Source organism: Colletotrichum lupini, chromosome 8, assembly GCF_023278565.1.
Source record: "Colletotrichum lupini chromosome 8, complete sequence".
Lineage (NCBI taxonomy): Eukaryota > Fungi > Ascomycota > Sordariomycetes > Glomerellales > Glomerellaceae > Colletotrichum > Colletotrichum lupini.
Window position 1 is genome coordinate 454,485 of NC_064681.1, and position 13,162 is coordinate 467,646.

The 13,162-nt window shown below is 54.4% G+C and overlaps 7 protein-coding genes and 1 non-coding gene across 8 annotated transcripts; 5 read left to right on the forward strand and 3 right to left on the reverse strand.

The window, feature by feature from the left end:
- Window positions 1–426: 426 nt before the first annotated feature.
- CLUP02_14614 (uncharacterized protein) lies at window positions 427–1,321 on the forward strand (the record flags this gene model as incomplete). Its single annotated transcript, XM_049293541.1, has 2 exons — window positions 427–683; window positions 1,012–1,321. The coding sequence occupies 2 exons, from the start codon at window positions 427–429 to the stop codon at window positions 1,319–1,321; spliced, it is 567 nt and encodes a 188-aa protein (XP_049150687.1).
- Window positions 1,322–2,528: 1,207 nt separating this feature from the next.
- CLUP02_tRNA264 lies at window positions 2,529–2,609 on the forward strand. The gene has a single exon. It is a non-coding gene; the product is annotated as a tRNA-Gly (tRNA).
- Window positions 2,610–3,543: 934 nt separating this feature from the next.
- Window positions 3,544–5,294, forward strand: CLUP02_14615 (uncharacterized protein; the record flags this gene model as incomplete). Its single annotated transcript, XM_049293542.1, has 2 exons — window positions 3,544–4,851; window positions 4,947–5,294. 2 exons carry the CDS (start codon window positions 3,544–3,546, stop codon window positions 5,292–5,294), a joined length of 1,656 nt encoding a protein of 551 aa, XP_049150688.1.
- A 1,027-nt stretch (window positions 5,295–6,321) lies between these two features.
- CLUP02_14616 (major facilitator superfamily transporter) lies at window positions 6,322–8,587 on the reverse strand (the record flags this gene model as incomplete). The annotated part of the gene is made up of 3 exons (XM_049293543.1): window positions 6,322–7,582; window positions 7,638–8,364; window positions 8,434–8,587. 3 exons carry the CDS (start codon window positions 8,585–8,587, stop codon window positions 6,322–6,324), a joined length of 2,142 nt encoding a protein of 713 aa, XP_049150689.1.
- A 545-nt stretch (window positions 8,588–9,132) lies between these two features.
- Window positions 9,133–9,558, forward strand: CLUP02_14617 (uncharacterized protein; the record flags this gene model as incomplete). The annotated part of the gene is made up of 2 exons (XM_049293544.1): window positions 9,133–9,188; window positions 9,324–9,558. The coding sequence occupies 2 exons, from the start codon at window positions 9,133–9,135 to the stop codon at window positions 9,556–9,558; spliced, it is 291 nt and encodes a 96-aa protein (XP_049150690.1).
- On the reverse strand, window positions 9,448–9,726 carry CLUP02_14618 (uncharacterized protein; the record flags this gene model as incomplete). The annotated part of the gene is made up of 1 exon (XM_049293545.1): window positions 9,448–9,726. One exon carries the CDS (start codon window positions 9,724–9,726, stop codon window positions 9,448–9,450), a length of 279 nt encoding a protein of 92 aa, XP_049150691.1.
- Window positions 9,727–11,678: 1,952 nt separating this feature from the next.
- On the forward strand, window positions 11,679–12,370 carry CLUP02_14619 (uncharacterized protein; the record flags this gene model as incomplete). Its single annotated transcript, XM_049293546.1, has 2 exons — window positions 11,679–11,839; window positions 11,941–12,370. 2 exons carry the CDS (start codon window positions 11,679–11,681, stop codon window positions 12,368–12,370), a joined length of 591 nt encoding a protein of 196 aa, XP_049150692.1.
- A 204-nt stretch (window positions 12,371–12,574) lies between these two features.
- On the reverse strand, window positions 12,575–13,099 carry CLUP02_14620 (uncharacterized protein; the record flags this gene model as incomplete). The annotated part of the gene is made up of 2 exons (XM_049293547.1): window positions 12,575–12,801; window positions 12,886–13,099. 2 exons carry the CDS (start codon window positions 13,097–13,099, stop codon window positions 12,575–12,577), a joined length of 441 nt encoding a protein of 146 aa, XP_049150693.1.
- Window positions 13,100–13,162: the final 63 nt, after the last annotated feature.

Below are 13,162 nucleotides of genomic sequence, written 5' to 3' on the forward strand. Positions count from 1 at the left end.
TATTGAAGGAAGGGATCGATTATTCTTTAGGAGGCCCTTCTTTGAGAATATTACAATCACATGACCAGCTCTTTTCTAAGTAGCGAAAAATAACATCTTGAGGCTTCACTCACCGCCCACACACGTGCAACTATTCACATCCCACTCTTTTATTCCCTCTTTTAGCAGTCGATCTCTCCTTCCTTCTACTTCCTTCTGCACCTTCCTTGTGAGTACATTTATCTCACTGCCTGGGTGACGCGCCAGAATTATTCCGCCTGCCGGTCGACTTATTTGTTCCCTTCTTCTCTCCTCCACCCACCACTTCCACTTCTTCACCCACACAACAACCCATCTGCGAGAATACCTCACTTCTCGGATCCCAGACAATCAAAATCACCAACTATCCCCTTCAATCAATCAAACCACCCAATACCGACATTCACAATGGCTGGTGAAAACGGTGACGCGCGCCGCAAGGGAGGCGAGTACTCGACCAACCCCAACACTCAGCGCACTCGAACCTACCTCGCCAACCAGACTCCTGAGCAGAGAGCCCTCAAGTCCAAGGTCTTCTCCGAGTACCGTGCCTTCCGCACCACCTGCATCAAGCGCGCCAGCATGTCCGACTACATCTACGAGCGCGACCGTGATGCCAAGGTCAAGATGCTGTCTGACGCCCTCAACAAGCTTGTTGCGAACCGGTAAGCAGCGCTGTTTGTTATCTCATTACCTCACCTTCTGTCAATTTTGCCGTTTCCTTTGTTTTCAATTCCTGTCGTTTCTACTTACTGCTCTTGTTCTTTATTTTCTCATGCGGCTTTATGAGTGAAACCACATCCTCTTGTTGTCTATATTTCCTCTCATATCTATTCACCACTCCAGTTCTTAAGCTTCTATCAGCCGTAGCTCTCTCACGGTCTACAGTTTTTCTCATTTTTGCTTATCACTCTTATCCTCCATTTTCTCATGCGGCTTCACGTGTGAAACCGCATCCCTGGGGAAGGAATACAAACTAATGATATATAATAGCACTGCACGCAACATTGAGTACATGGGCCAGTCTGTCAAGCGCTTTGCCGAGCGCTACCATGACAAGGCGTTCCTTCGGAGCGTCGAGGAGGCCAATGCCTCGACTGCCCCTGCTCAGAAGAGCACCACTGGCTTGGCCAACCTTGGCCAGGAGGACTCTGAGGAGGACACCGCCAACAATGTTGGCACTGCTGCCGCTGACATCTCGGAGGAGTTGGCCACCATCAGCCAGCTTCTCGACATGCAGGCCAGAGCCAGCATGGAGACCTACAACGGCCTGACTGACATCATGCACGGCCTCGGCTTCTAAGGAAGCACTACACGCATGTACACTGGGCACACTCGACACTCTTTTGGTTGGGCTGTCTTCTCTTCTTGGCGGGTCTTCTTGGGCTTTCTGTTTTTGTCGGGTTCCGGCTTGGGATAGACGAGGGGTTTAGGAAGGAGTGCTGGATTGAGAAAACCCGGTGGACTACATGAGACGGCTTGGAATCGCGACACCAGACGGATTTTGAGGAAATCCGAATACAAGACACGTTTGCCTGATCAATAACTTTGACACGAGACCAAGTGATGCATGTGAGATGTGATGATGGGGATGCAAGCCTTTTACCGGAGGATTGAGCTCGGCTATGGAACACAACGATCTACGACACGTCTACTTTGTTAAGCTTCACTTTCGCTTTAGGATTACGTTACGTGGTCCACGCGACACGAGTGAGACCTCTATTCTACACCGTAGGCGAGTATCTTGGGGAAGGTAATTATGACACACCGGACACAGTCCTGATTCTATCACGAGTGTCTGGCAGGTACGATGGGCCGAATGGCGACAAGTGCAGAAATGATGGTCGTCGATGAGGGGACGCGACGGGAGGTGAAGGATGACGTGAGTTTCCCGCCGAGCCTCAATATATGCATGCGCGAGGAACCTTGTGTTATGGTTCTTGACCCAAGTTACCGGACAGCAGCGGGACCGAGGCGGGAGATCTCCTTGTGCAACCCGGTTCTCCCCAACGACCACCGACGCATGCGAGGTGATGCTGAGGCGGAGCTTTCTAAAGCTGGCGGAGTGGATGGTGATTTGATGGCATGGCTACTCGGAACGCCTGGATAAGATAACTTACATATACAACTGTAGAACTGGACATGTCTCAAGTAACAGAAGGTCGAGATGATGGCGTGCTACCTCGTCGTCAGATGGAAGATGTCAGATCAAAGTCAAGCACGGTCGGAGCACCGATGGAGGTTGTGTTAGTGTTGCAGCGCCCCGGGTGGAACGCGATCCACAAACGCCGAAGCGGGCCCCAGAGGGCTGCACTACAGGTCCGTGACGACTCCACCTCACAGGTGGGTGTGGTGGGATCCGGTGGACCCGGCGGAGACTGGGCGACTCACGAAAATGCAAAATTGCCTTTTGATGTCTGGTTTCTCATCAGAATACATCCGCAATCCCCAACATGATTCTGCCCTGGCCTCGCAAACACGTATCCACAAGAGACTCGATAGAGCGAACCGCGCCGATGGTTTAGTGGTAAAATTCTCCGTTGCCATCCAGCAGCGTCGGGGAGCCGGGGGTTCGATTCCCCCTCGGCGCATCAATGGGCGAGCCTGTCTTTTTGCAGGTTTGTGGTATGCGTCCAACTTTGTGAGTATGATGTGGGCCGCTTTCGCGGCTTCCTTGGCATCACAAAGCGAGAAGTAGGAGAGTTCTCTGGATGCTGCTAGGTGAAGTAAATTAAATGCGCTCTACCTTACCTTATTCGGGGGCAGATCAATATATTCACATTAGCATGACCATACCTTGCATTCTGCGGACCAAAGAAAGGATACTTGTTTCCTGTTGCTTTGCGTTCAAACACGCTGCTGTTCCTGCGCCCGCGTTTCGTCTTCCAGGTGCTCACGCGCAGATATCCCCATGGGCCTGCAACGAGAAGACGGAAGACGACCAAAAGCAAGTAAGGAGAAGATTTGGAAGAAGGCCATGGGCCACAAGCCAGCGTCTCATGCAAGCCGGTTCACTGAGCTTCGAAAGAAGAGAACGATCAACGGAACTCGATTTGTTTCTGTTTGGTGTTCGTACTGAAGGTAATGAGAGGAGATGATATCGATGCAGCGATGAGCCATCTGCACCACCTCTGTAGCCACCCGGATGGCATCTTGCAGCTTGGTACGTATGCGGGAAACCCAACCATTACAATTGAAAGCGGCCGGCAAACATTTGCCCGTTGAATCTTTTTTTCTAATATTTTCTTGATAGATTCTTCGCGAGGACATGATAAAACCAGCGGGAATGGAGGACTTGGGCGTCACCTGCAGCTTATACCACCTTCCAAGCACAGTTTTGCGTCCATGTTCACAGGCATCTCCACCAAATTATGTCCGGTCAGGTTTATCTATCTCCGTCCAGCAGCTCTCCTTCTCTTGCCTTCTCCCCTCCTCTCTCCCTTTCACTATTCCGCACCTTGTGATCACCGTCTACTGTCGAAGCGATTTACACTTGCCCTTGGGATTATTCTCGCTCTACCCATCATGAATGAGTTGGCCATCCGTAACGCAGCGGCCAGGAGATATGCGCACGGAGAGAAGCTCGACCTAGTCCCCCATCACCCATCGGAGCCATTTGGCTCGGGGAAGTTCCCGCCCTTCCAAGACGACTACCAACCGCGCTCGCTCCAGCCCACAGCGGAGGAGCTCAAGCCGAAGAAGCCTCAGCTCAAGATCGTGGAGCCGCTGCGAGCCGGCAGAGACGTCGGCTCTCAAATTCTGCTCTGCAAGGTCGTTCAAGCACCTACGGACCGCAACGACGTCAAGAAGCATGCACCCTTTCCGAGTTCCCCCAGACAGAGCAAGGTAAGGCGACCAGACAACTTCGTCGTCGCAAAGGTATTCGACCCCCGGCTCTATCCCATGCGCGGCGGACTCGACCTGGCCAACGAACCCCCCTTTGACGACGCCACCGTCGCGTACAGCGAGCTCTGCCGCGAGGCCGCGGTGTACCGGTTCCTCTACGAGAAAGGAAAGTCCGGACACCCTCACATGACTGCTCAATACTATGGCTGCTGGGTCACCAACCGCAAGGCCTTGAACAGCGATTCGTCCCCGGACGCCTGGGTCGGCCTCATTCTCATCGAGTACATTGAAGGCCTTTCGATTAAGGCCATGTGCACTCGCGACCGTGACACCGGATACCTCCAGCCGCCGCTAGGCAGGGATGTTTCGCTTCATAGCGATCACGAAGCGGAGGGCAAGGGCCAGGCCAAGATGCTGCCGCTGGGTCGCCAAGTATGCTTGGACGCCATCAAGAGCCTCCTCGGTCAGATCGTTGTGTGCATGCATCTGGGCGTGTCCGTCCCCGACATCTTTCCTCGCAACGTCTTCCTCACTCTCCGCAACAACGGCCTTGATCTCCCGACGCCCAGAGTCGTCATGTTGGACCACCTGTTCTCCTATGTCTGGGAGCACACCGAAGCTGGCAAGGCAGGGGTACCAGCCTACTTTGCCCATATGAAATTGCCCCCCCACCCATGGGAACAATTCGGTATACGCGGTAAGATGCGTCAATTCCTCGGTTGGATCCCTGAGGAATGGGATGATGGCACAGCATGGCCAGAGACAACGACCACCCAGGGGGCTGCTGCCACCACCGCAAAGTCCTTTGACGACTGGCTCGTGGACTGCTTCGGTCCTTTGCAAGACAGCAACCCAGATTATACCGTATACCCAGAGGAGGTCTCTGACAGTGACGAGGAAGAAAAAGAAGAAGTCGGGGAAGAAGATGATAATATTGACGTCTCGGACGAGGGAGAACCTCAACTAGACGTGGAGACCGTGACCGAGGTAAGTCCCGTTGAACCCTTCACCCCCCACCCCCACCCCCTTCCCACCAAAAATGCGCCTCCCAAGTTTTTCATTTGCCAACTTTTTCTCTTCAGATTGATCAAGAGCAGGCTTATGCGGAGATGCTCAGACGTCGAAGAGAACGGGAGGATGTACGTGCCCGGGATGCCTCGATCCCGCAACGCCCACGCCCGCGCCAGGCCCGCGCCACCCAGGACATCTCCCCCGGCTCACCCACGCGCCAGGCCGCAGCGGAAGAAGGACAAGGAGGGGAGCAAGAGCCCTCAACGACGTCAACCAGCTCCACGTCCCAGATCGCCGACAGCCCCTCTCACCAGTATCTTGGCGGGCTGATTGTTCGGGAAGCCACCGGCTCGGGCTCGGGTAGCGACGACGAGCAGCAGCAGCAGCAGCAGCAGCAGCAACAACCGCCGCAGTCCTAATGCCCCAGAGCGGGAGGTGAGAAGCAGGCTCGACTCTCTCTCTCTCTCTCACTTGCGAGCCGTGATCGATTTCGGCTGATGGGATATCAGCGTACCTTGGCGAGGTGGTGAAGACGGGTAGCTTACTAGATTTCAGTTGGATTTGAAACAAAAAATGAGAGGGGGGAAGGGGGAAGGGGTAGGGTTTGGACAGTCAGTTATGATTCTCCTTGTCGCAGTGCTTGGTTTTCTTTTTTCGCCTTATCCAAGGTAGATCTACACCGTCCATCATTCTTTTCCCATAAAAAGGGGGGTAAAAGAATAGTCAGTTTTGCTCTTCCATCCATCCTTCCAAACGCAGTCTTCTCCGTATGTTGCCTCGTGAACTGTTCCCTATTCATTCATCATGTACCACTCGCCCTCAATGTGAGGAACGGGGTGTGACATACTGCATCGAAAGGGAATAGGGGAGGTCGAGTGCCATTTGAAGTGACGTGTAAAAGTCGAAAGCGAATATTCAATCACCTCACATTCATCAGCGGCTACGACTCGGCTCGACAAACACCCTCAACCCTCAATCAACTAAGAACACGAACTTCATCGGCAATGGCATACCTGAGCAGAGCCCGGATCCCACGAGTGACATCCCGCCGGCAGTCCAAACGTCAGAAAATTCAGGAAAATAGCTTCATCTAGATTCGATTGATTTCTTTCTTCTGGATCTTGTTCTAGTTCATATAAAACTCTAAAGGTATCATGAGAACAAATGTTGTCATAAAAAGGGGCCATGCAGAAAGCCCCGGTTTCAAAGTGGAAGGGGGAAAATGCAAAAGTCGTCAAAATCCAATCCATCCAATAAATGCATACCCGGGCCTCATTCCCACGTAAAATATGCTACCCGACTCGTTGGGAGACCTCATCCAGTGGTGGACAAAACTTGTAAGACGCTGCGATGCAAATGCAAATGGAGATCCCGTAAACTCCAACTCCATGCAGAAAAATATGAGGGAGAAAGAGAAAAGAAAAAAAGACAAAGGACAATGCTCCTCTAGAACTTCTCCATAAAGTTCTTCCTCACGGTCCACATACGCGCCCGCTTCCCGTAGATGAACATGGGAACCGTGGCAAACAGGAAAATGAGCTGAATCACGCCCAGCCAGATAAACACCATCTTGGGTCCGTCCGAGGTAAGCCAGTGCGTGACAAACAGACTAAACACGAGTCCGTGGAAGATGTTCTTGCTAAAGTTGAGCGTGACGAGCGCCTCGCCCGCGTACTGCCGGTAGCTGTCGACGCAAAAGGTAATGGACGTCGTGGACCCCAGCGTGCAGCCGAACGAGATGAGGCCGAAAAAGATGGTCGGCACGATCCAGTGGTCGCGCTCCTGCGCGGACCAGCCGAAGCCCATGAGGCCGATGACGGTGGTCACGAGCACCGGCGCCGCCATGACGAGGCGGAACTCTGGCTCGTAGAGGCCGCCGTTGCGGCGGGCCATGGCCTTGACGATGATGTCGCTCACTTTCCCCGCGACGGCGGTGCCGAGGATGCCTCCGACAAAGGGGGATAGGTAGACGAGACCCGTCTGCAGGGCGTCAAAGTTGTACGACTCACGGTTGCGGTAGATCAAGGCGACCGACTCGGAGACGACGATGAGCCAGCCGACGGAGAGGGAGTAGACCGCGGCGGACCACAGCACGGCGGGGTAGGCGAAGAGGACAAAGGGCCGGAGCATGACCTTGAACCAGCTGTCGTGGTTCAGGCGGCCGTTCCAGGGCTTGAGCTGCTCGGTGAAGGATTTCGCGGGCTGGTGGCGGAGGGTGTGGGTGTAGGCCAGGGCCTTTGGCGGTGAGTTGACGTCGGAAGCTTGCATCTTGAACTTTTCGCTTTCGATAGCTGGGGCGTTGTGGAAATAATCCGATCCGGAGGTGGGTGTGCCGGACGCGCCAGACGTCCGCGAGACGGGCACCGGGTTGGAAGAGTCCGGCGTCTCATCCTTGACGTCCTTCACCTGCTTGTCGATGCTGTCATCCTTTTTCTCGTTTGGGTCTGGCGCAAATCCAACGTGAAGGTCCTTGTGCGGATGCGAAGCAACGTGTGGCGACTGTGGCGTAGGACTTGTGGGAGCTACAACGGCATCTTCATGAGCGCTACGGACCTGAGGAACGTGATGGCGTGATGAGAATCGGCGAGTAAAGCTCGGTCTGCGGGACGGCTTCCGTGACTTGGGGAGCGGTGTTCGGTCCCAGAAGGTCTCTGGCACGAACAGAAACAGAAGCACGCCACAGAAGGCAACAATCATGGCAACAATCCTGTCGAAATATTAGCGATGCAGTCTTGTGGTATCCGTACGTGTTGACTGCTTACCAGAAAGTCCAACGCCATCCAAGACCTTGAATGATGAGGGCACTGACTAGGGGGATGAGGTTCTTGCCGCCGAGCAGCAAGAGTGTATAGATGCCGATTCGGAACGCTCTCTCATGAAGGAAGAAAATTTCTGCAATGGTGGCGGAGGGAAGACACTCCACGGGACTGACTGCAATACCCTGAAAGATTCTAGCCAAGATGAGAGAGGTGAAGTTTGGTGACAGGGCTGCCCACACAGAGCTGAGGATGAAGATGATGGAGCTGAAGAGGTAGACGGGCCTCTTTCCGTACAGAATAGCCGTGGGAGAAAAGATGACGGAACCGAGACCCATGCCCATCATGTACAGACCAGTAGTTAGGGAGACTGTCTCGGTCTCAATGTGGTAGTCTTGGGCGACATTGGTGAAGCCAGCGGCAAGCAAGGGAGTCATGCCACCACCGACCATGCAGTAGAAACCAAGAGACAGAAGAGCGCAATCGCGCCGCCATGAAGGCCAGTTGAGAGGGTCATTTGCAGACTCTTCAGGCTGAGGGTTGAGGATGATTCCGTCCTTGGTCGTCTTTGCATCGGGCTCAGGTGGGGCCGCGTTGGCTGGAGATTGGCGGCCGGTCGGTGTGTCTACCGGCTCCGGGAAACCAGTGGGGATGGATGAGTGGGAAGTCCTTGCGGGCGCGTTGCGTAAGCCGAGTGGCTCGTTGCGATGCGCAGCGAGGAGAAGCACAGAACCTGCAGGGTGTCAACTTGGTGGCCTTGGTATGGGCGGGAAACCGGAAAGGGGGTTGGTTGATTGCTTACCAGGGACTTCAATCGTTTTGGGGTCGTTGAGAACACCCATACTCCATTTCGGAATATTGGTATTCTCGTCATCTGTGGCTTCGGCACTGTCGGATTTGGTTTTATTCCCAAAGATGCCACCGAAGCGACTCTTCCACGTGAGGACGCCCGCCATTTTGAAGCGTTCCACAGGATGTCTTCCCAGCCAGGTTTGGCGGGGCAGGGCCAAGGAACTCTGTTTGCTGTCGCTTTGGTCTACTACAACGGCAAGCTATGCGGATTTTGTTGTTGTTGGGTAAGGGAGAAGAACCAAAACAAAAATGGACGAGCAGAAGGATGAGGTGAAAGGAGGGTGTCGTTGGGCACGAGGGGTCGACAGAAAATTTGTCCTCAGATCGGTCGAGCATAAGGTAGTCTGTCTGGTTCGACCGTGCATCCAAAGAAGATGAGATAAGGTTGCAGATGTCCAAGAGCCGAATGAAGGAAGATGCCGAGGCAGTACGACTATGCGCTTTGGGAAGAAATACAAATTCTTCTGGAAAGCCCTGCGCCGGTGCGAGGCGATGTATGCGGAGACGGTGAAAAGCAACAAGTCTAGGAAGAGACCTTGGTTGGAGGAGGAGAGGGAGAGGCGGAAGATATGGAGTAGAAAAGGTGTTGGCGCAACGAAGCTGTCGATGGAAATAGCGTTTGGATGTCGTTATTGAGAGGCCAACCTCGATGGCAGATGATGGGCTGCGCGCACTGCGCAGTGGGAGAGAGGAGAAACTATCCAGGTCCGTGCAGAAGGATGGCGTCAGACTGGTAACGCGCCGTTTGACTGTGATTAAGAGAGCGAGGGGGGTCTGCGTCTCACGTAGGGGCAGGCGACCATGAGATCAAGGATGAACCTCGAGCTTTATGTTGCCCAGGCGCGAAGAGGGACGCAATGTTATCGTGCCCTGGCAAAGCCGCAAGCCGCAAGTCTGGGGGAATGGAACATGGGATGGAAATGAGATATCGGCGCTTGGTTGTCAGGATTGGCCGGCCACCGAGTCAAGCACCGCGCACACGAGGCAAGGAAGACGAGATGCATTTCATGCCCAGCAGCAGCAGCAGCAGCAGCAGCAGCAGAGCATCAGCGGTATGGCAAGGTATCCGTACTAAAGTACCAATAGGACCGTATTCGTACGCAGTCGTAGTAGCTTGCAGGCTCGCAGAATCAGCTGGTGGGGTTTTCTGTTTGTGGGTGCCAGGTGCGTCGCGTCGGGCGGGTTCCGTGGGGAATTTTTTTGAGCAACTGGAGGGGTCGAGAGACTCGAGATGGCCCTTCATCCACTGGATAGACTCGACGCAACCTGGACAGATTGGCAGGTGACTCGACGTTGGCGGGTGCGTGCAAAGTGCGATGATGGATCAAGGATTCGAGCATGGAAACGGCGTTGGCGGCGAGGGCGGCGGTGTCTCTCCTCAGTCCTGGCAGCCCGCAGCCTGCAGGTTGTAGGTATCCATACGGAGTACGTACTTCCACCTTTGTACATACATACTTGTAGTACTGGCACGGGGGCACCAGGCCATATGCAGCAGATGCGCCTGCGGGGGGGCGCTTGGGAGGCACTTGGAGACTGGCGATAGCCTTGGTGAACAAAGGAGGTGAGGAAAAAGGGCCACATGTCCAACTCCAAATGCCGCCCACAGCCAATACGCGTCTGCAACAGAGCCAAGTAGTGCCCCGGATGGCAGGACCCCTAAAAGCGAGGCTAAAACCCCTTGCTCACAAGTCCGTGGGTGACTGGGTGGGTGACAGGGAGACTTCAGGTGCTGGTCGCATCTTCTCCACTTGGACCATGTGAATCAGCGGTCCAAGATGGTGGCGACTGGCGAGGGCGGTGACACCAGATCCATCAACCAAGGGATATCCAATAATCCAGCTTTCATGATCCATCATGTACCTATCGCTGTGCGGGCAACGGGCGGCTCTACACAGTAACGTTGTCGACAGTGCGGATGGGCCTCAGCTTCATCTACTATGCAGAAAGTCACCGAAAGTTGAGAGTTTGTAAATGGGCAGGTAGCGTACGTACGCAGTAGAAGTTATGAATTGATGTCTTGGGGTCTCGGAGCAACCCGAGCGGTGCCAGACCACCACCACCACCATCATGGGCACCATCTGCATGTTTTGCTCGTCTCTGCTGACCTCGGGCTCGGATGTAATGGAGCATTCTTGTTGCCCCTCCAAAGTGAGACTGACCCCATGGTGAGATTTGTGATGGAGGGATGGGCTCGTGTGTTATCCTGCGGCCTGCCCGTCGCATAGAGAAAGGTTGGGTAAAGGGCGCGTGTCTGATGTAGAGTCTCGTCGTTGTCTTGCGGCGCGATTAAAATGCGGCTGAGTGGTGGTTGACGGAAAATAAGACGAGGAGCAATTAATTGGGAACCTTCCTTCGCCAAGCAAGAAGTACAGAGTACGATGTACCTTCCTTACCTTGCGGTGTAAAGTACTCCGTACCTGGCAAGTCTGGGCAGAGTCAGAGTGCGAAGCTGAAGACAAAAAACAGCAGGCGCCATGTCTGGGCGCCCAGAACGGAATGCACCTGCACTTACCTTACCTTACCGCAATTGCCGTTGGTGTCCTCGACTCCTTCCCTGCCCGTGCCTGCCCTGTGCTTCGCTGAAGCCTGAGGTAGAGCCCTGCAGAATCTTGCTTATGTCATGCAGCCTCAACGTCATCGTGCCGCGTGCGTGACAAGGTCTGACCCCATATATTGCTACACCGCCTTCCCCAATAGAGCCTACCGTGGTTTGAGCGTGACAGCGCCGTCTGCCAGGAAGGAAGGTGCACCTCCTGTTGATTTCGATGGCGACCGAACCTCCAGATGAACGTCGGATTTTTCCCGTCATTGACAACAACAGCTACCAGCCTTAAGTAATACTACCTACCTACCTAAAATCTCGACTAAGCTGTCCAGCTGCTCGGAAAACCGTTGACGCTACATAACCATCCATCCACTACCGCCACCCTGTGCTATATCGAACCATTGGCTCCAAAGATATCTTTGTTAGCTTGCTCCATATCACAGGTACTCCCACAACTGCCACCTGCAGCCCTCCACTCGTTCTTGTCCAAGAATTCTGTCGCATCTCAGCGGCGCGACTCGCATCACGACACATCACGGGATCATCTTCAACGACGTCAGTCGGCAGCACGCTGCATACATCCTTGGCATCTGAACAGACAAGACAAGACAATCGACATTCACCATACCATATCCTGCAGTAAAATCACCATGCAACTGCTAAGACATACCGCCCGCACCACTTTCCGGGGCTGCAACAGCAACCTCACCAATGGCGTCCGTATTCCGCCCCCCAAGCATTCCATCTCTGCCGCCGCTGCCCACTTCTCCACGTCTCGTACCAGCCCGGCCAAAAACCAGATCTACGCATCGTAAGTGGGCCACCGCAGATTCTCCAACCTCTCTGTCCAATCCTTGCCCTGGCCTCTCCTCTCGAAAGCACCCGTCCGCTAACCTCTGCTTCGGGTGCCAGTGTTCGCCGTCCTGACGACTTCCACACCTATCAACTCCTCTCTTCCTCTTCTCGCACACCACTGATAACACTGTGGACCACGTCTTGGTGCGGGACATGTCGAGTCGTTGCCCCTCTAATACAGTCCATCGTAGAGTCTGGTGTCGGTGAAGCAGAGGGCGGCGTTGGCTATTGCACCGTCGAATTCGACTCTCCCGACGTCATGAGCGGAGGACTAGGCATGACCTACATGATCACCTCTATCCCGACTCTGCTAAGCTTCGACAACCAAGAGGCCCAGATACAGACCAAGCTTCACGACGCCAAGAAGCTGACAGACCGCGCTTTCCTCGAAGAATGGATCAGGTCTGAGGCTCGGCGGCACGGCCAGCGCGGAGGTGGCGGAGGATCCGGCGGCGTCTTTGGAGGATTGTTTGGTGGTTTCAAATGATCAAGACGGACGCTCGGCTGGGTCACCAATCGGGCATATTTCCAGCAAAACCATGTGTCTGGTGCATCTGGCAGCACGAGGCAGACAAGGGCACCGAACGTGATCAAAACGAAACGCTCATCATTCGGCTGGTCGTTGACTAATAATGCAATACACTCGATCCCCTCATCCCACCAAACTTCTCTCTCTCTCTCTCTCTCTTTCTCAAGGCGTGTAGAACACCTCCTCGACGGGCTTCCACCACGCCGGCTCGCCTGCTTCACTGCTCACCGCGCCGGGAACCAGAGACTCTTGCCAGCCGTCGGTCATGGCCCACCATTCGCGGACTTTGGGGTTCTCCTTCATCTTCTCCATGTCTCCGGCAAAGTCGTAGCCGACGTACTTCATGGTCGCAAACAGAATACGTGAATCGGGCTCGTGCCAAATGCTGTCTGTTGAAAGTCAGCTTTGAAAAGTCGCCCGACATCGGGATTCGCAGTCTGCCGTGTTGGGGCCGACACCGGCGGATGACCTACAGTCGACAATGTTGCACTCCTTGATCTGCTTGAGCACCTCGGGCCAGACGTTGGCGTGGACCTCCTTGTACTTGTCGATGAACTCGGGCTTGAGCTTCACAATCTGGGCAATGCGACGACCGGGGTTCTTCTGTCTGGAGGATACGGGCGCAGGAGCCTCCACCTCGGTTGGGCTACCGGGCGCGGGGGGAGAAGAACGCTTGTTGGACCACATGATGCTCGTTGGACGCGTTTGAAGGGTTCGTCGTCGATGGCGGAGGTGGTGAAGTTTTTGCTC